The 22,850-nt window shown below is 47.5% G+C and overlaps 1 protein-coding gene across 2 annotated transcripts in view; it reads right to left on the bottom strand.

Annotated features, from left to right (window-relative positions):
* Positions 1-738: 738 nt before the first annotated feature.
* Positions 739-22,850, bottom strand: part of LOC147894306 (thiamine pyrophosphokinase 1-like) — an 87,584-nt gene continuing 65,472 nt past the window's right edge. The window contains exon 7 of one of the 2 annotated variants that reach the window (XM_087385037.1): positions 739-989. In XM_087385037.1, coding sequence (XP_087241163.1) covers positions 814-989 — 176 coding nt within the window. In that variant the 3' untranslated portion in view covers positions 739-813. The remainder of the gene's footprint in view (positions 990-22,850) is intronic. The other variant, XM_087385038.1, reaches the window with a different exon arrangement.

The following is a 22,850-nucleotide window of genomic DNA, read 5'->3' as shown; positions in this document are numbered from 1 at the left end:
CAACACATCGCTCCTGCACAGGCATAAGCTTTTGCTAACCTCAAGTGCAGGAGTGTCAGCATCATGTGAGTATCAGGATCATGCAGGAGTGTCAGTATCATGTGTGATTGATGAGTTATGTTAAGACTCTGTCTAGTGCTTGTGTTGTCTTGTAGGGAGTCTAGGAGTCTTTGAATGGGGCTATAGAGCCCTCGTACTCAGTCATAAGCTCCAAAGAAGCTACAAGATTGCACAAAGGCGTGCACAAGCACCAACTGGTCCGTTGGGAGACTCAAAGAAGTACTTTAAACACCATAAAACTTCGGACGGGATTTAAGACTTCTAGGTGGCTCAAATTTCATACCAAAACGCTTGAAGAAGAAAAGGCTCTAGTAAACTACAGCATCCATTCTTTTCTTTCCAACAATACCTCACACTTTCTCTTCACAAAACACTCTTACAGGAAATTGTTAATAGAGGGTGATGTCCCTTCTATTTTGGTTCTACAAGCTTCCCATTTGGAGCTTTGCTCTGTAAGTTACACATTATTTCAGACGATATACTACATTGTGAACATTTTGGTATCTCAGTCTTAAGAAAACAATTACTTTAAAAAAGGCCCAAAGAGAGAAAACCAAAGATGATTGAAAGACTCATGACCAAAGAAAATAAAACAAACTCGTACTTTCCTATTATATGACTGCAATAGAGACTTAGAAGTAAAGAAATAAAAAAGTAAAGCCCAAAAGATATATTAGGATAAGATGGTCACATTAGGGTCCATACAATTGAAATTGACATGTGACCAAAAACCAACAAATATTTTCTTCTTGATTATGATTCTCTTTTGAGCTCATTATTCCTTGAGGCAATGAGCTGTTGCACATATTTATTTAGGGATTGGAGTGATATAGTCCAAAGCAAATCAGTATCTGAATGTATTGTCACTTTGTCATTGATTTGAATGTTTGATGTACTGATCATGCCTCCAAATTGCATAGAAGTTTTATCTGCACACAAAAAAAATACAACCAAAGACACTCAGGAAACTTGCTACTTAAAAGAATAGATGCTAATAAATTTAAAATTTTCATTCTAGAGAAGAAGTTGGAAATCAATGCTTACCAGTGTGTATATCCTATACGAAGTGTGAGCATATGGATTGACTAGTGCTAACAGCCCCGTCGCCCGCTCTCCCACCTGCCCCCTCCCCCGCGTCCCGCCCCCTCCTTTCCTCTTCCCCGCCCACCCCCTCCCTCCCCGCCAGCCCCCTCCCCCGCCCCCTCCCTTCCTAACCTGCAGCTCTTCTCCACCCCCCCCGCTACCTCTCCCCCGCCCCCCTCCCCCACCCTGCTGCTGCCTTCCCCCGCCCCTTCTACCCCCCCGCAGCCTTACCCCGCCCCCTTCCACCCGCAGCCTACCTCCTCCTCCCCCCCCGCAGCCCCCCCGGCCTCCTCTCCTCCTCTTCCCCTCTCTCCTACCCTCTCCTGTTCTCCTTCCTCCTGCGCCCGTGTTACAAGGCGTCCTGGGTAGCAGTTTCACGGACGGAGCTTTTTCAGTGTTTGAATCGGTCTTTTCACATCGATTGGCAAATGGCCGCGAGTACCGTCATTTTTTTAGAAGACGGGTTGCAGCAACTCAAGAAAGATGTGGAACTATAGGGCTCCACATCACTTTTTGCCCGCATCTTTGGGTCACACCCTTCCAGATCACAAGCTAGAGACTGTATGCTGGTGGCGTTACCAAGAGATCTCGCCCCACACCTCAGGGATATTCGACTTTTGGGACGTGGATTCTTCCAAGTGGTTTTCGACTCCCACGAGTCCACAGCCCTTGTTCTCAAAGCTAATCCTCTGGCTTTGGGTTCGAGGATGATCTTTCTTTTGCCCTACACCTTGGGCTTCAATCCGGTCGAGGAGGACAGTCAGGTCACATCCCTGTTCATTAGATTTCTTGGTCTTCCTCAGGTCTACCATCGACTTCTTGCCACTATCGGAGCCACATTCGGAGTGGTCACTGAGATTCCCCTCCTTCCTGGCATGCCTTCTTCCTCGGCTGAGGCAGTCAGAGCGGACGGGGTGCCTTGAGTTAGGGTCATTGTCTCTGACCCTAACATCTCACATGACCACATCTTCAGCGTCCAGATGGCTCTCTCTTTCGACAGAGAGTCGAGATTGCAGGTAGACAGGACTAGTGCAGGATTTGCAGGACCCTTGGGCACTTTGCTAGAGACTGCCCAAGGAAGAGAAAAAGACCCAAGAGGTCTTCTAGTGCAACTCCTTCACATACTACCCCGACTGCACCTCCCCAGCGCCCTGTACCACACACTCCAGAACCACCAGGAGCAGCAGGGCGCCCTGCTTCGCGCACCCCAAGACCACCAGGGGCAACAGGGCGCCCAAAGCCCGCAGCACACCCAATACCATGATGAAGAGCGATCAGAGCGGCTCCCTTACCTCAGGACGAGACCTTTGATCCAGTTCAGACAGATGCCATCCAAACTCTAGAGGTGGATGTTGCTGTAGCTCCAGACGCTACAGTTCCACATCAGGAGGGGCCTTTAGATGCACCAGCCCCAGTCACCTTGGTTTCTGATCACAAGGGGGCTACCGATACTTTTTTCCCACAGACTGTTCCTGCCACAGTCAGGACGACCGAGGGAGTGTATGCACAGATGAGGACTCTAGATTCCTCTTCAGCCCAGCCACAGGCCTCCTCAGCCCCCACCTCCACTTCTGTTGGTAGAGGCCTGGCAGGTCCTTCTCCTCCATCTTCCACGAGTGCAGGTCTTCTTCGCACTCCTCGGCCAGACTTGCTTCTTAGGAACTCTTTTTCGGCACTGGCAGATTCGGCGACTTTCATGGATGATGATGAGTTTGTGCCCTCCACCTTAGGCGTCCCGATCATTGGGATTCCTTTTGATAGGGCCTCCCCCTCAGTAGGTGTGGGGATCCTTTCACCTGTTGAGTTTCCTACCCTTAGCAGGAGTGTTCCGGCCCAGGGGAAGCTGGTCTCCTCTACTAGGTTGGGTAAGCCTTTTCATCCATCATCCTCCTATCAATGAGGATAGTCAGTTGGAACATATAGGGCCTAGGCGAAGTTCCACACCGTCGCCGTAGACACTTGATCCGGAATCAGCTTCATCCAGGTGTCACTCAAGGTGCTATTGATATCCTTTTTATCCAGAAACACAAGTTGGATGCCAGTGATTGCTCTAAGTTTGGCAAACTGCTTTCAGGACATACTTTCTGGTCGCCTACTATGGGCACAAGGGGAGGTACTTGCATTTCGGTCTCTCCTTCTATTCTCCCCTTGCCCCCAACAACAAAGGGGAGGGGGTCTCCTTTTGAAAGGAGTTACTCTCTTGGGCCCCCATTGCAGATTCTTGGATCATTGGTGGCGATTTCAACATGGTTGAGTTGCCATCAGACAAAAAGGGAAGCATATAGGGTGGAATTCATTCTTTGGAGAGGGCAGCCTGGGATGCCTTTCTCTTTAAGTACAGTGGCAGGGACACTTGGTTTGATGATGCCTTTCATGTTATGCCACAATCACTCCTGTACTCTTGGTCGAATAGGAGAGTACACATGCCCATCCATGCACGTATTGACGGATTTTATGTAGACGATTGGGCACTTGATAGAGGCGGATCTGTATGCATTTCTACTGGGGTTTCCACCTCAGATCATTTTCCAATGGTGCTGCAAATTCTTGAGCCTCATCGGAGAGGACGCTCTGCCAGTGTCAGGATTCTAGATGCTTTTTATGCAGAGGAGAGCCTAATGGAGGATATTTTACAGATTTGGGTTTCTCACTTACAGGGTGGAGTTGCCCGCCCATCTCAGGTAGCTGCAGCCTTATTCGGAAGTAGTGACTATTATCATACAGTCGCTGATTCCAAGAGACGTGAGATTCTCAGACGTGAGATTGGTATACGCCAGCAGTTAGTGTCCCTTCAAAGGGAAGAGCAGAAGAGGCCCACAGATGCTTGGATTCAGAAGCGCCTTGCTGCAGTAAGGGCTCATCTATAGACATTGTTGCAGAGTATGCCTTTCATGCACGGGAATCAATCCTACGGCAGGGAGGTGAGCTGCTAGCTCTAACCCTTATGGGTTGTTCATGGGCGTGTTGGAATCTGGTTCAAAGTTGTACCTTACCAGGAGTCTATTGCTTACCAGACCTGGTTAGGAGGTTTCATAAGCAGCCGGAAGGGGATAAATCCTGGATGGACTAACATAGTTGCGAAAGCATCTATATTCAGGAGGTGAAGCTGATTTCAATGTTTCGGGGTAGCTTGGACTGAACTTTGTATCGGAGAGAAGGTGAGTAGCGGAGTAACATGCAACACAGCTTACTGTTTGTGCTGTAATGATTGGCTGTGGAATGCAGAAAGGCTATGCGTTGGCCAAGAGTCTTGGCAAGACAGATTTGGCTTGTTCAAGCAAGTATGCGTTGCAGACAGTCTCATCTAGCTTCAGCGAATTACCAGCTGTGGAGCTGGTGACAAAATTGAGCAAGTATGCGTTGTATACAGACTCATCTACCTGCGAATTACTTGATTGTGGAGCTGGTGACGAATTTAGCAGGCAAGTGGATTTACTGCCTAACTTGAGGCTTGAGCAGCATGAAATAGCTCCGTTGCTGTTCCTAGAAGCTGGCCCAAGCTACAGCATCCCTGCAGCAACCTGTTAGCATCAACAAGTAGTGATTTCCCTGATGGAGAAGGGTGAGTTGGCTTGGGCTGGAGCAGGTCTGTCAAGGCTGTCTCTCTTTTGAGAGGAGAAAATCTGCAATTGTTAATCACTGCTATCGTGGCCTAGTTTAGGCTGCATGTGTCACCTACCTTAGGTATGAGCTTCAGTTTGGGTAATATGTACTTTGGGACAAGCATGCAGTTGTAAACTGCAATTGGGCCTTAGTTTGTGGCCAGGCATGTCAAGAAATAGAGTGCATGCACCCCATTTGGAGTGTGAAGCCTAAACTGGTGACATGCAAAGTGATTCATTGTAAAGCTGGCCTGAATTCAAGTGGTTTACTTTTTTAAGCTGAAATCGCATACCTTTAGTGCTAAAGCTTTGGCCAAAGTGATTCATTGTAAAGCTGGCCTGAATTCAAGTGGTCTGCTTTTCTAAACTGAAATCGCATACCTTTAGTGCTAAAGCTTTGGCTGAAACATGCTGCACACAGCCCATGCAATTCACGAATTACAGTTGCCTGCATATGAAATCTCCAACGCCGTGCATGTATACAAAATGCAGGTTCCATTTGAGAGATTGATTACAAACTAAAGTTATCCTACCTTTAGCTAGCTTTTCAAAAAGTTGATTGATTACTTGTAGCTTTTAGCCAAAAGTGTTCATGCAAAGTCCAATCGCAGCCAAGAAAGCTAAATTTATCTTTCTCTTCAAGCACGACCTCGGCTTATTTAAATCATGGGAGCTTGACGATTCCTGGAAGACAGTAATCGACTTGCCCATTCTGTCTTTTGTGCTTGGCAATCTGCTGCTTGCGGCCTGGAAAACTGCTGCTTGTACTCGACCAGCTTTGCTTCTTCCATCTCTTCTGAGAATCCTGTGCCCATCTCTATGGAGAACTCTGCCAAGTAACACACCGTCTGTTGATTCTGGTCCTCGAGAGAGCAAAGAGCATAGCGATTTGCTGTGGGCAATTTCAGAAGTCTGCAGCTGTCCTCTGCCCCTGATTGTCTCCTCTCCTAAGCAAGCATGTTGTGGAGTGGATTGCATGCGCAGGCTGCTACAAACCCATGAGTGATTAACCAAGTCCGAAAAGTGTGTAGCTATAGTAGATCCTCACGGATAACCTGGTTGACCTCGTGTGATAAGAGGGGAGAGAACGGAGCATCCATGCTATACTGGAAGGGAGGTAGTCTATCCATGTGGAGCCCCAGTCGCTCAAACCATCTCTCTGTACGTGCATACCAACACCTCTAATCTCCTCCTGCTGCAAGTGCCATAGAAGAGGATAGAGCTATCCATGGTAGCCTGCTATGCCCCGAGGTATAATCCCCATATTCCCTAACTCAATACAGATATGTGATGACCTGAAATGCATCATCTAGCTGTAAAGAGGGTGACCCAAACTCAGCCTGAATGATCTGGTGAGGAACGGATGACTTACCACGAATCATCCGTGATAGCATGAGAACCTGTAGCCGCTCCACACTCGGTCCGGAGAAGATAACCCCAAGATAAGTGTATGATGAAACTATCTCAACAGATGACCCTGCAAATGTGAGCTGCTCCTGACGCATGATGGCTCGAGATGTATTGAAGATCATGACCTTGGTTTTACCCAGGTTGACCTTCAAATCATGAGACTCACAAAAGGACTGTAGTGCATCTAGGTGTCTCTGAAGCCCCTCTGCTGAGGAAGACAAGAGAGCCACGTCATCTGCATAGAGCAAAATCTGGATTAGCGTGCCCGCAAGAGAGCAACCTACACCCCCCTGTGTCTGCATCACTGTCTCAAGCTCGTCAATGTAGAGACCAAACAAGGTAGGTGACAAAGGACACCCTTGTTTGACCCCGATGGTACTCATGATCTCGTCTGTCCACCCGGATCCTGCCCGAACTCTGCCAGAAACTCTCTCGTAAAGTGCCATGACAACCCAAATGATCTCCTGGTCATAACCCAAGTCCTGTAGGCGCCGTATGAGAGAGGGAGAGAAGGAGACCTTTTGAGAGTATTTTTTGCTGTAATTTATGAGCGAGGTTACATAAACTCAACACCCTTCGTGGCTCCTGTGTCAGAAGCTTCCTCTAGCTCATGTGCTCCCTCCATCTCATCATGAAAGGCATCCACGGAGTTTGTAGCATCTACCAATTTCTCATCATCAAATAGCTCGATGATCATGCTGAGTTTAGTTGCACCAAAATTGCACATCTTGCCAACGTCTCGATGCTCAGGGGTCCACTTCTCACCACACTTAAAACGTAAATTTGCCTTCTTCCTACTATCCATAATTGCCCTTGTATGCTGTTTGATCTCTGATTTTCATTCCCAGCATTTGTCTTGCCTCTTGGCTTGGCATCAGGATATTTGTAGGGCTTCGCATACAACATCTTGCCACCCAATACAGTAGGAAATCTATGGAATGGTGCTGCTGCAGATTTCTTATCATGCCAATCAGCCCATTTAGGCTTCTTTTCAGAATCATACGCAGTCCCAAGAGAGTTTCATGTTGCATCCTTAGGCTCAAAGACCTCTGCGAGTTGGGCAGCTCACTCAATGGGTTGAGAGTTATGTGCCTTCACATGTGCAGTCCGTGTATAAAACACAACAATTTGCCCTTTTCAAATATGTCCTGCACAAACAAAGAAAGCCTCAAAAAATGCTGCAGATACTCCTCGACCATTCCGGTATGTGATAATGCATAGAACTCAGCCAAGTACTGCTCTAATATGTGTTAGAATTATAGATATAATTCAGCAGTGACCAATGTAATTTAATAAGCTAGTTAGGGGCACTTTTCCCTCTTTAAGAGGTTTTTCCCCCTAACCGCAGTTAGTTCACTAACTATGGTTAGTGACTACTAAGGTTTTGTCACTAGGACAAAACCTTATCTCTCACTCTTTCAGTTGTACTCTCACACTCTTCTATTGCAACCAAGCTATCAAGCTTTCAGCTCTTAAGCTCACTCTCTCTTGCTCTCTCTCTCTCTCCCCAAAATCTCACATTTGGTATCAGAGCCTCGTTGAGCTCTTGCCTCCAGCCCACGCTCCTGCTGCTACATCCCGTCCGTACAGCTCGAAGCAATCCAAAGACTGTCCGTACAGTCCGTACGATTGTACGGAATTTGTACCTGCACGTACCTTCTGCTGGCAATTCGTTCGTACTTGCTTGTACCTATCGTACCGTACGTACCTGCACATTTCGTACAGCACGACTGCAGCGCCGTACAGCTCGTACCTGCAATCTCGCCATCCGTACCATCTTGTGTCAGATTCCTACAGCTAGTCGAACCTGTAGCACATGCCCCGTCCGTACCAACGACCGTACCATTCGTCGCCATACTAGTCGTACCTGCAGTCAGTTCATTGTATGTACCTACGTCATAAGTACCTGCGCCGTACGTACATGCTTCGCAGATCTGCTTGCCCGTACAGCTTGTGATACTATACAGTTGACGTACAAGGTCATCCGTACAACCGTACACAGCAAGGCGCTCGTCCGTACAACTTGACCGTACATTCAGTACAGTTGTACACGCTGTCATCCGTACAATCGTACCAGCAGGCCCGTATAACGCTGAACTTGCCTCGTGCATCAGTTGTTTTCGTTGCAGGGTCTTTTTCAACAAAGGATTCTTTGCAAGGGTCAATTTGCAGGTGTTGAATAAATTTGGGGCTGCACTTGGAGCAAACATTGCAAATTTGGTCTGAAATATGGGGCTTTCTGCTGAAATTGCAAAATTTGGGGCTTTCTGTGCTTTTGCCCCTTTCTGGTTGCAATTTCAAGCTCGGAATTTGGGGCTTTTGATTCTGCAGTTTCTTGAAGAAATTTCGGGATTTTGTAATTACACTACAATTTCGCAATGAAATTTGAGGCTTTTGCAGATAGAGCGCAATTCTTGCAACATTTGGGGCTTTTGATCAATTTGCCCCTTTCCGGTTGCAATTTCGGGCCTATTTTGGGGCTTTTCTGTTGGGAGAGCAATTTTGGAGATTTCAGTCCATACTGCCTTTCTTGAAGTGTTTTGCAGCACTTTTGGCAGATTCTGGAGAGTTTTTGATGCTTGGACAGATTTCTGACAATGCAAGTGTAGAAATCTGAGTTGCATTTACAGCCAGTGCTTGGCTGTGTTTTTTGGGAGTTGTGCATTTCATTCCCAGTAAGGGAATTCAGTCTTGTATCTGCTAAAATCTCTTTCTCAGATATGGCCCAGCAAAATCACAATGATTTTCAGTTCGGTGGTCTTTCACAGGAAGACAAGTTGGATGGTACCAACTACTCCCTCTGGAGTTTTATGGTACGCAATATTCTGATTTCTCGAAATTTATGGGATTATATGAATGGGGGTGAGATCCGACCAGCAGGTATGGCACCTAATACCCCTCCTCAGCAAGGAGGTGGAAGAGGTCGTGCACAGGGTGCAGCTGCAGAACAAGTTGTTGGTGCAGGTATAGCCACTACTCCAGAGCAGAAGAGATGGGATTCACGGGATGCCTTAGCTTTGTCATGCATCTCTCTTTCACTGAAAAGGTTTATCATTCCGCATATCCGGTCGTGTAAGACCTCAAAGGCAGCGTGGGATATCTTAGAAAGCATGTATGCAGCCCAGAATGATGCAAGGGTATCTTTCTTGAAAAGAGAGTTAAGTAATACACATATGGAAGAGGGTGACTCCATGTCAGTCCACCTCACAAAGCTACAGGATCTCAAAGAGCAATTATTGAACATAGATGAGATTATTCCTGATTCAGAGATGATTACTACCACTCTGAATTATCTTCCCGAGTCTTATCTCAGCTTTCATACCTCGCTGAACTTATCATTGAGGGGGGGTGCAAATCCTCTCACTTTTCATGAGTTGATAGGACTTCTGCTTCAGGAAGAGCAGACCAGGAAAAACTTGGCTTCACGTGCAGGTGAACAAGCTATTCTCTCAAAGTTCAAGTAAAAAACAAAGGGATAGGCAAAGACATCAGTAAATCAGCCTTCCAGTGGGTCAGGACAGCCTTCACAAAAGGCTAAAAACGATGCAAGTAAGCCCAAGAAGAAGGGTTTTTGTCATTACTACAAAAAGCCAGGTCATCACATTGCATATCTTTTTACTTCCTTGCATCCACCTCCTGTTGGTAAGAAAGTCACTTGTGCCAATAACTCGTCATATTCAGTACGTGGCACAGGAGAAGTTGAGCTTACTGCCATTGATGGCTCAGTTTTCAGACTTTCAGATGTCTTATATGTGCCTGGTATCACCAAGAATCTTCTTTCAGTGTTCACTCTTAACAGAGATGGATTTCAAGTCATCTTTGAGGATGACAAATGTGCTGTCCGAGACAGGGAAAATGATTATGCCTTAAGATTATCTGGTACTCTGCTGCGTGGGCTTTTTCAATTTGATCTTTTTGAGAAAAGAGCAGCCCATGCTCTTGCAGTTTCTACCCCTACAGCTGCAATGCAGAATGCAGAATTATGGCATGCCCGATATGGCCACATGCATTACAACAGCTTGATGACACTTCAGAAGCACTCTATGGTTGATGCATTGCCACCTCTTGAGATACCTCCTCCACATGCCTGTGAAGGGTGCATTTTAGGCAAGATGCATAGATTCCCCTTCAAAAAGGATGGTTTAGTTAAAGCTGTACGCAAATTACAGCTTATACACAGTGATGTCTGTGGTCCCATGAGGACTCCATCATTGGGTGGTCCTGAGAGGACTGTCATGGGTTGATGGAGAAGACTTGGGAGTGACCGGGAAGCTTGAGGAGGGCGACACTAGAAGCTGCAAGGGAGCTCTCGAATATGGCTGGGCATGGCTATTGTGTGGCTAGAGGACCTTGGAAGATGGGGCTGAGAGAGATTGCGGGAGTGCCTCGCTAGTATCCAGCTGCAAGAAGAGAACGTTAGTTCATTGTTGGGAGTTGCTAGAGTCTGAAAGGGCGAGCCGTTGCTTCACAGCCTAAGCCTCTGGATCTAGGTGTTTGCATCTCTACGCAGGGGTCTCGATTGTGGAATTTGAGAGGACCATAAACATTGTAGATTCAGGGACGGAGAGCTTCTGGGAGGGTGACGCAATGAATTAGGTTGAAGAACTATGGGCGATGTGAGTCCGTGATTCTGTGAGCAGGAGAGATGAGCGGCTACAGGATGCTACTTGATATTCTAGCTTTTGCATTGGTGGAGAGCTTCTGGATGGAAGATGGTGGACGACCAGGAGGCCACAACATTGTTGGAGGTGTGGATTGGAAGTGACTTGGGAATGACTGCGTATACGAAGGGGATCATGAAATGACAAAGAGGAGAGCACAGTCATGTGGGGAGAACTCCTTGGCTAGCTGGGGGTGGCACGACCCATAAGCTGAGTACTCCATGAATTGGAGAGGAGCGGGAATGCATGGATGTTGGTGGGTACTCCGTGATCCAAGAGAGAAGCTGTGAGGCTACGATGCACACCTGGGGGTAATGGGCAACAAGGGTGGCGAGCTGTGATATGGGAGCTTAGTACACCTCAGACTTCCGTGAGTCCATAAGGAGCTTGTGAGTGGTAAATAGTATTGCCAATGGGTTGTTGGCAATTCGGTGGATAAATGTGAAGGCTTAAAAGAAGACGAGGTACTCGATGTGAGGAACTCAAAGGATAGCAAGCTATTGCAGGAGAGCTTGGTTCACTTCAGACTCAAAGAATTTTGATGAGAGCTCATGGAGAGCAAACAACTTGTATATGAGATGTGTGAAGGCTTTAAGTGGTGTTGCAAAGTGAATAGTTGTAGTTGTAGTTGTGGAGTACACTCATATATATGAATTTGTGTTTCATGGGTCATCTATGTGTTTCCTGATCAATCAGTAGGAGCTTGTGTTGAGCTGTGTAGCCCACTGGATTTTTTTGAGGTTGTCTGGCTTCCGGAGAAAATGGAGAGACAATGATGTTGAATGAATGCCTTTTGCCTTGAGATTGCGTTGTTCTGTTGTCTTAAACTTGGATGAGGGTGACTGTGAAGGCGGATTAGGCTCTACTGCTTTTGTCCATCCACGTTTTGGTGCCTCCACAGAGGACTGTGCACTTCAATTTACAAGTGTGAAGTGAAGTTGTGCAGTCAGTTGTAGTGTTAAAGAGCTGAGAGAGATGGCAGAGGATTTCCCAGAGTTCTGGGGGATGCTATATGAGAATGCAGTGAGATTCCTAGAAAAGATGGAATTTACAGCACTGATGAAGGATAGAGCAACTCCAGAGATCCTTTCTCAGATCTTGACCTTTTGTTTACAGGGTGATGCAAAAGCATGGTTCCTGTGCAGGATGATTCCCTGAAAAAGGATTTTCATGAAGCAGTGGAGCTCATGAAGTCTTTAAGCTTGAATTGGATAGAGTCTGCAGGAAGAGGGAGAGGGTATCCGAGTAATGTGCAATGCTGGAACTGTGGAGAGTGGGGACATATCAGCCCTCACTGTGATAAGCCAACCATAGCAGAGGGAGATGTCTATCCTGTGCAGCAGAGAACAAATGATACATCAAGTGATTACAGTATGGAGGTGAAGGATCTCAATCAGCTCTGTACCAATGGTATGAAATGGGAGGATAAGGGGAAAGGAAAGGCAATTAGCCTAATCAAAATGGAGACTACACCAGAGATTATGTCTATACCCATGCAGTGCAATATGAGCTGTAGGTTGGAATTGGAAGAGGAACCTGAGGAGACAGTCACAGATGAAGAGATAGATTTTTTGAGTGAGATAGAGGAAGAGAGCATCTCATCAGAGGAAGAGAGTCAGTTGTCTTCATTGTTGAAGAAACTGGATGTTGATGATGTAGGGGAGCTGGAAATCATTACACTTATGAATGGAGGCTTGTCAGTTGCTATGGAGGAGGGTGTTGCTCAACTAGATCTGTATGAGGTGACAGAGGAGAGCCCGAGAGAAGGGGTTGCTGCCATAGATGGTAGAAAGGTTGAGAGCCCATTAAAGGCAGCTAAGGATAAGTCTGTGTGTGTAGATGATGATCATGCTCTAGTGTTGTGTGGTGATGATGTGCCTATGATGGCTGAATGCAATCAGTTCGTGGTTGACACTGTGATTGTGCATACTGAAGAGGCTGAGGTTTCAGGTTCAGCAAGTGAGGAAGTAAGAGGTCAGGGACTCTGGGAGATGATGAAGTGCAGTGAAGGATAACCAGATAATCCAAAGCATGATATTCAGAGTGTGATGGGGTTTTGTTGTGGGATGACATACACCTTTCATGGTTGTCTCGGGTTCTTTCTGTATGAGGGCATGAGCTTTTTTTTTTTCGTGGTTGTCTTGTAAATCCATGGGGTCGGGATTGTGTTCATCATATGTGAATGGTCGGTGGGCAATTAGATGCTAAATGCCGGTGACATGCATTTGTGTGCACATAGCCAATGAATATGTGCTTAATTGCCTTGGTGTATGAATTTAAGGAAATATCTTTGAGAGTGGTAAAATACCATTGCTGAGGTGGGCAAATTGATTTGGAAAGGAGCATGCATGCACGTGGCTACGTGATGAAGGGAAGCTTCTGGTTGTGAGCTGGTGATACACGAGGAGGGTCCAATCGGGGCAAAGGTACCTCACGGAAAGGGAAGCTGAGCGAGCTAGAGGACCTTGGGAGAAGGCGTGAGCTCGCAGGGAAGACAGGAGCTCAGAGGCGACGCAGGAGGGGATCACGCTGAGCTGAAGAAGGGATCATGGGCACCCGGAGGATCTCAGATGATAGAGAGAGACGCTTGCTAGAAGTCACGTACGCAGAGGGGCCTTGGGCTGGCAGAGAGCGTGGCTACTGCAAGTCGTATTCCACCACATGGGCGTGGGCTAAGGCTTTTGGAGAGAGGGATGGAGCGTGAGCAACAGCACGGAGCTGCTGCCTTCCAATACCTAGCGTAAAGAATAGCAAAGGCAAGACAGAGAGCTGGAGGTGCGTAATGACAGCAGAAAGGCGACTGGGGGATGGGTCCTGAGAGGACTGTCATGGGTTGATGGAGAAGACTTGGGAGCGACCGGGAAGCTTGAGGAGGGCGACACTAGAAGCTGCAAGGGAGCTCTGGAATCTGGCTGGGCATGGCTATTGTGTGGCTAGAGGACCTTGGAAGATGGGGCTAAGAGAGATTGTGGGAGTGCCTCGCTAGTATCCGGCTGCAAGAGAACGTTAGTTCGTTGTTGGGAGCTACTGGAGTATGAAAGGGCGAGTCGTTGCTTCACAGCCCGAGCCTCTGGATCTAGGTGTTTGCATCTCTACGGAGGGGTCTCGATTGTGGAATTTGAGACGACCATAAACATTGCAGATTCAGGGACAGAGAGCTTCTAGGAGGGTGATGCAATGAATTAGGTTGAAGAACTATGGGCGATGTGAGTCCGTGATTCCGTGAGCAGGAGAGATGAGCGGCTACAGGATGCTACTTGATATTCTGGCTTTTGCATTGGTGGAGAGCTTCTGGATGGAAGATGGTGGACGACCAGGAGGCCACAACATTGTTGGAGGTGTGGATTGGAAGTGACTTGGGAATGACTGCGTATACGAAGGGGATCATGAAATGACAAAGAGGAGAGAATAGTCATGTGGGGAGAACTCCTTGGCTAGCTGGGGGTGGCACGACCCATAAGCTGAGTACTCCATGAATTGGAGAGGAGCGGGAATGCATGGATGTTGGTGGGTACTCCGTGATCCAAGAGAGAAGCTGTGAGGCTACGATGCACACCTGGGGGTAATGGGCAACAAGGGTGGCGAGCTGTGATACGGGAGCTTAGTACACCTCAGACTTCCGTGAGTCCATAAGGAGCTTGTGAGTGGTAAATAGTATTGCCAATGGGTTGTTGGCAATTCGGTGGATAAATGTGAAGGCTTAAAAGAAGACGAGGTACTCGATGTGAGGAACTCAAAGGATAGCAATTTATTGCAGGAGAGCTTGGTTCACTCCAGACTCAAAGAATTTTGATGAGAGCTCATGGATAGCAAACAACTTGTATATGAGATGTGTGAAGGCTTTAAGTGGTGTTGCAAAGTGAATAGTTGTAGTTGTAGTTGTGGAGTACACTCATATATATGAATTTGTGTTTCATGGGTCATCTATGTGCTTCCTGATCAATCAGTAGGAGCTTGTGTTGAGTTGTGTAGCCCACTAGATTTTTTTGAGGTTGTCTGGCTTCCGGAGAAAATGTAGCCAGTGTATGAATTGGATGTGTAGAGACAATGATATTGAATGAATGCCTTTTGCCTTGAGATTGCGTTGTTCTGTTGTCTTAAACGTGGATGAGGGTGGCTGTGAAGGCAGATTAGGCTCTACTGCTTTTGTCCATCCACGGTAAGAGCGCAATTTCTTAGACAACATATCATCAATCCCCGGCTGCTGCCCATAGTCAACACTCTGACGAGATGTAGAGCCAAAACTCTGATGCATGGGCTGTGTATGGCTGTAAGTACTCCTCGGTTGTTGATTAGGAGCATGAATACCTGGCTGTGTATACCCGCCATATACATCTTGCTGCTACAAGGACTGCATACCAAAAGAATGAGAGGAGGATTGACCTCTCTCCCACTGCTCTGGATTTCCAAGTGAACCCAAAACAAATCCAAGCATGCTGACTGGTGTGGTGAAAGGGCTAACTGTGCTCATAGGAGCACTCATTGAATGCACACTAGTAGGTCGGCCCAAAATAGATTGCTCCATTTGCAGAGGCGCAAAGAGTTGTAAGCTGAAGGATGGCCTCAACTCCAATAAGAGGGTTGGTGCTACAAAGAATGCATCCTCAACGCATTGATAATCCCCATACTGGGGAGCAAGCTGCTCAAACTGAGACTGACTAAAGGCTGAAATCCCGCTGAGCGCTGGGCATTTGCCATAAAACTGCCACGTGGTGTGGAGAATGCATCCTGGCTGATCCCCATGCTGGGGCATAGGCTGCTTGCCCTTGTCAGTGAATGCGCCAAGCTGCTGGCCAATCCACTGACATATCTGCTCACCAATCTACTGCCCCAACTAAAGGAATGCATCATGGAGCTTGGAGGATAATGCTTCTAGGAAGCAAGTGCTCATGCTGAGCAGCCTCATCCCTATCATGTAGTGATCCCTCAACACAAGTGGCACGCTTGGGAGCCATGGTGACTGTCACGGAAGAAAGGAGCTTGAATGTAGCTAGCTCCTACAAAAAGTCCCACTCTAACATACAATGCTGCCCCCCACAAGCAAGTATGAGCGTAGTGCAAGAACGAGAGGAAGCTTGGTGAAGAGACATCGAAACAGAGCCCAAACGGGCCTATGGAAGGCCTTGAAAAGAGGTTGGAAAAAGGCCTTCTATTCTCCCTTTAGAAAGTTTTTTTTATTTAGAGGGGGGGGTCTAGGACAGTTAGGACTAGTGATTATACACCTAACTTCAAGTACTAACCTAATCAACAAAACTAACTAAACCTAACCCCACCCGACTAACCTACAGTTAGTATAACCTTAGGAATTTCTAAGGTGTGCACTGAGGCCACGGAAGCGACGAATGACCAAGCTGCATAGCACATTTATTCTTTTATTTATGCTTTTTTTTTTCAATGGATGTAAACAATCACTACTTGTTTATAGTGATCACTGTCCCATAGATCCTGAAGGGTCTCACGAGGACGTTAATACAATCATATATATATATATATAGAGAGAGAGAGAGAGATAGAGATTTTGGGGAAGAAAGAAAGTTTATTAAAGTCTTTGGAAGACCGATGGATCTATGAGACTGTGAAAATCTTTGTATAGACGAGCTGTGAGGGTGGAGCTACGAAATGAGCATCCACACCAATGCAAAATGCAAAAAATGCAGAATGGTAGTACTAAGTACAACATAGTAATGTCGGTGGTCGACTATATATCAATCATCATCATCATCATCATCAGGACCTCAGGGTGGATGAGGCAAGAGAGAGAGAGTAGGCTGCAAGTAGGAGGAAAGAGGAGGGAGAGTAGATAGGATTAGTTATCACATCAAAAGTGTACAATGAGTGGTGGATGGAGACTTATATATTCCCTCCACATTTCCTGGCTAAAGGGCCACCAAAGTAGCCCTTTTTCCCCCTTCATTACAAGGTGGCCATGGGGAAGCATTTCCGCCATAGCCAAAGGTGGATGACCCTGCCCTGGTGCTCTAACGGTGTACTAGAAAGAACTTTCGAGTTGCCTGCACAGTAATCTGCAAACCAAATGAGAAATAAGCCCTGCCAAGTGGCTTGAACATAGTGAGTGTGACACCCAATGTCGTCATGTTGCCTTACACCTAGTCTCGAAGCTGCTGGCCTCTGCTCGTGGAGGAACCTGATAAGATGTGTCTGACAAAAGCCCTCCTTTGCTGCATCAATCAACTGCACAATATCGAAAGGGAATGTAACCTGACGTCAACTTCAACAGGCTGAATGACAGAAGCGGCATTGTTGTCATCCATTGTCTCAGCTTAAGCAGACCTCAGGGTGAGAAGTTGCTTCTGGGAGAGATGGAAAAACATAAATATAAGGATGACGGAGAAAGATGGAAGCCACCTAGCTAAGCGCAACATAAGCTATAGCCAACTGCCTGAATATCACAGAGAGTCACTATTGCTTTCATAAGCAATAACTCAAAGAGCTACAATTCCCTACATAAGCCATCATTCAAGGTGTCTAATGTCACAGAATGCCTGCATAACAAGGTGCCTATAGACTCTGCTTGTTGCCCCTCTATTAAGCTATTGACAACTGCAGCAAGAAGATGCCAAGGCTGCCCCCAACAAATGCGACCTGCCTGCATAGGTCACTTTAAGTGCCTGAATCTTGCAGATTACTGTAAGCAAAAATCCTCCATAAATATAGCAAGTATCTCACCTATGCATAGCTTCTATTGAAGGAGATCAAATCAACAGCTCCAAAGGGCGACCAACAGCATGGCAATAGAGAAGTGGGGCAGCAATAGAATTTGTTGAGGCATGCACAGACATATCGCGTGGGGCAGTAACAGTTTGTGACTTGAAGAAAATCTGCAGAAAGTCGAGCTCCAGTATTAGGAAATCTTACATGGTAGAATCACAACTTGTCAAATAGCAAAAGCAGCCAGCAGTAGGTCGAGTAACAAGGTCATTGATTCTACATAGATGAGCAGCAAGGTTGAGCTAAAAGAGGTCCTCGAAAAGAGTTGGTTCTCCTACAAGTCGAGCAACAGGCGAGGCAACAGTCGAGCAACAAGCGAGGCAACAGTCGACCATGTAGGCGATGAAATGGGCGATTAGTGAGATGATTCTGCTCCAGGTCGAGCAGCTAAGAAAATGGCAGATGAGGGAGATCAAAACTTGGTAACAGCAAACAGGGCAAAATGGAGGCGATGGAGAAAGAAAGAAAGAAAGAAAGTTTATTAAAGTCTTCGGAAGACCGATGGGTCTATGAGATTGTGAAAAACCTGATACAATGAGCTGTGGTAGTGGAGCTACTAAACGAGCATCCATACCGATGCAGAATGCAGAAAATGCAAAATGACAGTACTAAATCCTAAGTACAACATAGTCATACCTCGACTATATATATATCAATCTCAGCATCATCGTCAACATCATCATAACCATCATCATCATCATCAACAGTAGTAGGACATCACGATGGATGGGGCTGTGGAAGTGGAGGCATGAGGTTAACAATAGAGTGCTGTCACCCCCCCAAGGGTGCAGTCCTAGTACATCTCCTGGTCGTAGCTCTGCATCTGACCAGGGCCACTGTGACCCCCGTCGGTCGGGCTCCGACCCTAAACAAGGAGGGGATGTCCCCAAGTATGATCTGTGAGTCAACCCTCTGTCTAAGCTGTCGGGTCATAGGCTCCCGGTCACGGTCATGTCGAGGCCTCACCTCGTGGGGGTCTATGTGATCTGGCTGAAAGAACTCCGTGATAGAGCTCTGAGAAGTATCAGTCGAGGAGGGAGTCTGCTCCTGTCTCCGTGCTCGGAGTATCCTATCGCGGTGTTTGAGCACCTCATGAATGAAAGCAACCAAACATCGCTGGTCTGGGTAGGAGAGGAAACGGGCCAAAACTCCATAACTATCTTTAAAGATGCAGTAGAAACGCCCTCGGATCTCATAGTAGACACGACACCTGAAGATGAAATGCTCCTCTGTCTCAACCTCCTGTATGTCACATAGTGTGCATATGCGTCTCTCCCTGGGTAACTGCTCCACTCTGCCGCTCTCAATACAAAGTCTGTGTGAAGAGACCCGGAACTGCCCAAGAGAGATCCTCAACGAGTGGGGTAGGTGAATCTGCATGTATCCTGGTGGATCAATGAAACCCTCCGCTGTGATATGTAAGAAGTGATCTCTGTAGAAACTCAGCTTCACTGGAAGATCACTTGGGCCCAACCAGGTTCGGAATGTGTGTAGCTGTAGTAGATCCTCACGGATAACCTAGTTGACCTCGTGTGATAGGAGGGGAGAAAAAGGAGCATCCATGCTATATTGGAAAGGAGACAGTCTGTCCATGTGGAGCCCAAGTCTTGCAAACCATCTCTTTGTGCGTGCATACCAACACCTCTGGTCCCCCCCTGCTACAAGTGCCACATAAGAGGATGATGCTAGCCCTGGTATCCTGCTACGCCTGGATGTGTAATCCCCATACTCCCTGACTCGGTACAAATACGTGATGACCTGAAATGCAGCATCTCGCTGTAATGGGGGTGACCCAAACTCCGCTTGAATGATCTGGTGAGGGACGGATGGCTTACCACGGATCATCCGTGATAACATGAGAACATGTAGCCACTCCACCCTGGCCCACTCTGTATCCGACAAGTCTAGCCCCCAGCATGGACTGCCATACATCCCTATTAGGCGGATCAAGGAGTCAAAAAGCAACCCTTTGGTTCGTGGATCGTGAAAGTAAGAGTGGAAGCACTGTCTCTCTAGCCTAGCCAATGAAGCATATCCTCTGCTCAGGCGTGCACGCATCGCGGGTCTCATGGTGAAGATGGCTCCGGAAAAGACGACCCCAAGGTAAGTGTATGATGAAACTATCTCAACGGGGGACCCATCAAATGTGAAATGCTCAGCTCAAGATGTATTGAAGATCATAACCTTGGTTATACCCAAGTTGACCTTCAAATCATGAGACTCACAAAAGGACTGTAGTGCGTCAAGGTGTTTCTGGAGCCCCTCTGTTGAGGAGGACAAGAGAGCCATGCCATCTGCGTAGAGTAATATCCGGATCAGCGTGCCCGCGAGGGAGCAACCTACCCCACCCTGTCCCTCAATCACTGTCTCGAGCTCCTCGATGTAGAGGCCAAACAAGGTAGGTGATAATGGGCACCCTTGTTTGACCCCGATAGTGCTCATGATCTCGTCTATCCATCCAAATCCAGTCCGGACTCTCCCTGAAACTCGCTCATAAAGTGCAATGACAGCCCAAATGATCTCCTGGTTGTAACCCAAATCCTGTATTCATCTCGCCTCCTCGATGATACATTTGAGCGCAAGAATATGGTCCATGGTCCCATGATCCCGCCTGAAACCGGCCTGTCCCACTGCTCTGAGTCCTCGACACTCCGCAAATCTGCTGACCTTGGAATCAAGTACTAATGCATAAATCTTGGACATGACATGTCCAATCATAATGGTCCTGTAGTTCTCCGAGTTCATGGGATCCCCTGCCGTGTGGATGGGTGAGATAGTGTTAATGGTCTAGGTGCGTGGGAAACCCAAGCAAACAACTTCATTAAATAGCTTGGCTAAGATCGGGGCTAGGAAGTTAATCCCATATGCAATGAACTCAGTGCATAGTCCCTCATGATCCTTCACTCGGCCATTATGAAGTTTCATTACGGCATCCTTTACCCCCCCCCTAGTGAAGAGGGTGCATGACGTGGGACGTGGCATATGTGATAGGTTAGGGACTGGTTGATTTGGAATATCATTGAGCGTGCGTGCATAATCAGTCCACACCTGAGTGTCAGTGAGTGGTGGGGGGGATCGTCCCTCTAGAAATCTATGCCAGAAGTCCTTAGAGTTGTTACTGAACAGAATGTTCAGTAGCTCCTCCTCATTCTGACGCACAAAGTCCAGTTTCTTCCTGCATACCAAATGACGGTACTCGCGTAGCATCTCTGGTTCACCTGAAAGGCTGTTTTTTGTTTCGAATCTCAGCCGACGACATAAAGCCTTACACTCATCATTGTACCAGCTATTACAAGGTACTGTCCCAGGTGGTGGTGGGCAGGTGGAGCGGGTGGTATGGGGGAAGGCGTGAAGAGCAACCTCGTGTAGTGAGCGAGTGACTAGGGCAGCACGATCCTCTAATAGGGGTATAAAGTCAATGTATGCGAGAAGTATGTACAGATGGCCAGAGTAAGTAGGTGAGTGATCGCGATCAAAGCGTATATCATGGTAGGTGGAGTAAGAACTCAACGGGGTAGAAAGTGTTGTGCGGCGGGGGGTAGAATGCTAAAGAAAAGATAGGTGTGGTCAGCCCTTGGAGGGAGAGGTGCTACGATAAAGTCAGTGATGTGAGATGTGAAGGTAGGGGATCCCATGATATAGTCCACAACACTACAGCCTCCCCCATGCGGAAAGAAAGTGAAGCCACCTGATGCGGGCCATCTGTCAAGACCATTATAGATAATAAGATCATGCATCCTGCCGAGGTCTAATAGTACGTGCCCATAAGATGTGAGCGGTCCTCGTCTGTCAGCTGAAACTCGTAGCATACCTGCCTCCTCAAGGTCAATGTCTGGCAGTAGAGTGGAATCATCCCTGAAGTCAAGAAGTGGTGCCTGACGAGCCCTTGTCCTCGCGTTGAAGTTCCCAACTAAGAGGACTTCCCCACGGCTAGAGAAGTAAAAAATGGATTGGTAAAGAGCAGTGAATGGGGATGTCTCATCTTCCCCTCGAGTATCTCTGGCAGAGCGGGAGGTCTTGGGAGGGAAGTAGCAGACTGCAATAAACAAATCCCGGCTATCCATGTGTTGAATCCGGATCCGGAGAAACCTAGAGTGTGGATCTCTCTACTCCACTGAGATGGCCCCCAAAAGTGTGGATCTATAAAGGACTGCGACTCCTCCTAACCCTCGAACCCCTCATGTATCCCTCGTCTCATCTCTGTAGGCAGACTCCCATGTATAGCCACTAACTACCGGTAATGGGCACTCTGGACTCTGATGTATCTCTGTGTAAAAGACTATGTCGTGACCTATATAGGATTCCGAGAAGTTCCTTGGTTCTGACCATAAGGTACCATTACAGCTCCAGATGGTACAGGATAGGGTCTCGGATGTCTGGGTCTCATAGACCCCGCCTCCTTATGCAGTAGGAGAGGTGGGTGCCCGACGAGGGCCTGTAAGGAGTCGTCCATCTCGTACTACTGCCCACTTCCCCTCCTTGCGGGCCTGATCCCGCTGCTGTAACAAAAAACGTCTCTCCTCAACCTATAGTGGAGTGAGGTCCTCATCCATGGAGATCGTTGGCTGGTCGCGTAAGGCTGACCTACGACGTAAAGCCAAAAGTCGTGCCTAGGCGTCATGGAACCGTATGATAAGGGGCTGCTCTCAGTTGGGATCCCTCCCAACCCGCCATGCTCTCTCAATCTTGTGCTCAATTGCCCCTAGGGTAGTGGTCACAAAGGCCTGCGCATCTACCATCGGTGTGGCCTCAGTGCGGGGAATCCCACGTACTCTGATGTTGAGAGCCTTGCTGACTCTCTGCTGCTGCTCTAGGAGGGTAGCCAAAACGGTTACCCTTGTAGGTTCCCGTTTGGCTACGTCAACCCATTTGGACGTCTCCTCAATGGCAAATTGCGTGCTCGCAATCTGTGCCTCCACAACTGGGGTGCTCCCTGGGACTGTACGTATGACAGTGACCTCCTGTCGGAGCTGTGAGATCTCCAGTCGGAGCCCCTGAATAAGATCAGCTTGGACTCGGATAGCCTGAGACTGCTCCTGTATGAGACGTGCCTGCTCCTGGGTAAAGCGTGTCTGCTCCTGTGCAAAGCGTGACATCTCCCTCTCGCGCTCTTGGATGCTCTGGACCTCTCGGAGTGATGGGGGAGACGGATAGAGCAGTAGTAGCTTCATAGTCGAGTGCTCAATCCTCCTGCCATTTAATCTTTTGTCAAGCAGTAGACTATATCTATCTCATTGTTTAAAAGTTTATCACATGCACATGGGATATTGTATTCTTTGCTAATTTAATACAATTCTGATTGTAT

Source organism: Dipteris shenzhenensis, chromosome 14 (genome assembly GCF_047967505.1).
Source record: "Dipteris shenzhenensis isolate YYH24624 ecotype China chromosome 14, Dip_SZ_1.0, whole genome shotgun sequence".
In the NCBI taxonomy this organism is placed as follows: Eukaryota; Viridiplantae; Streptophyta; class Polypodiopsida; order Gleicheniales; family Dipteridaceae; genus Dipteris; species Dipteris shenzhenensis.
This window is presented reverse-complemented; position numbering and strand designations above follow the sequence as displayed.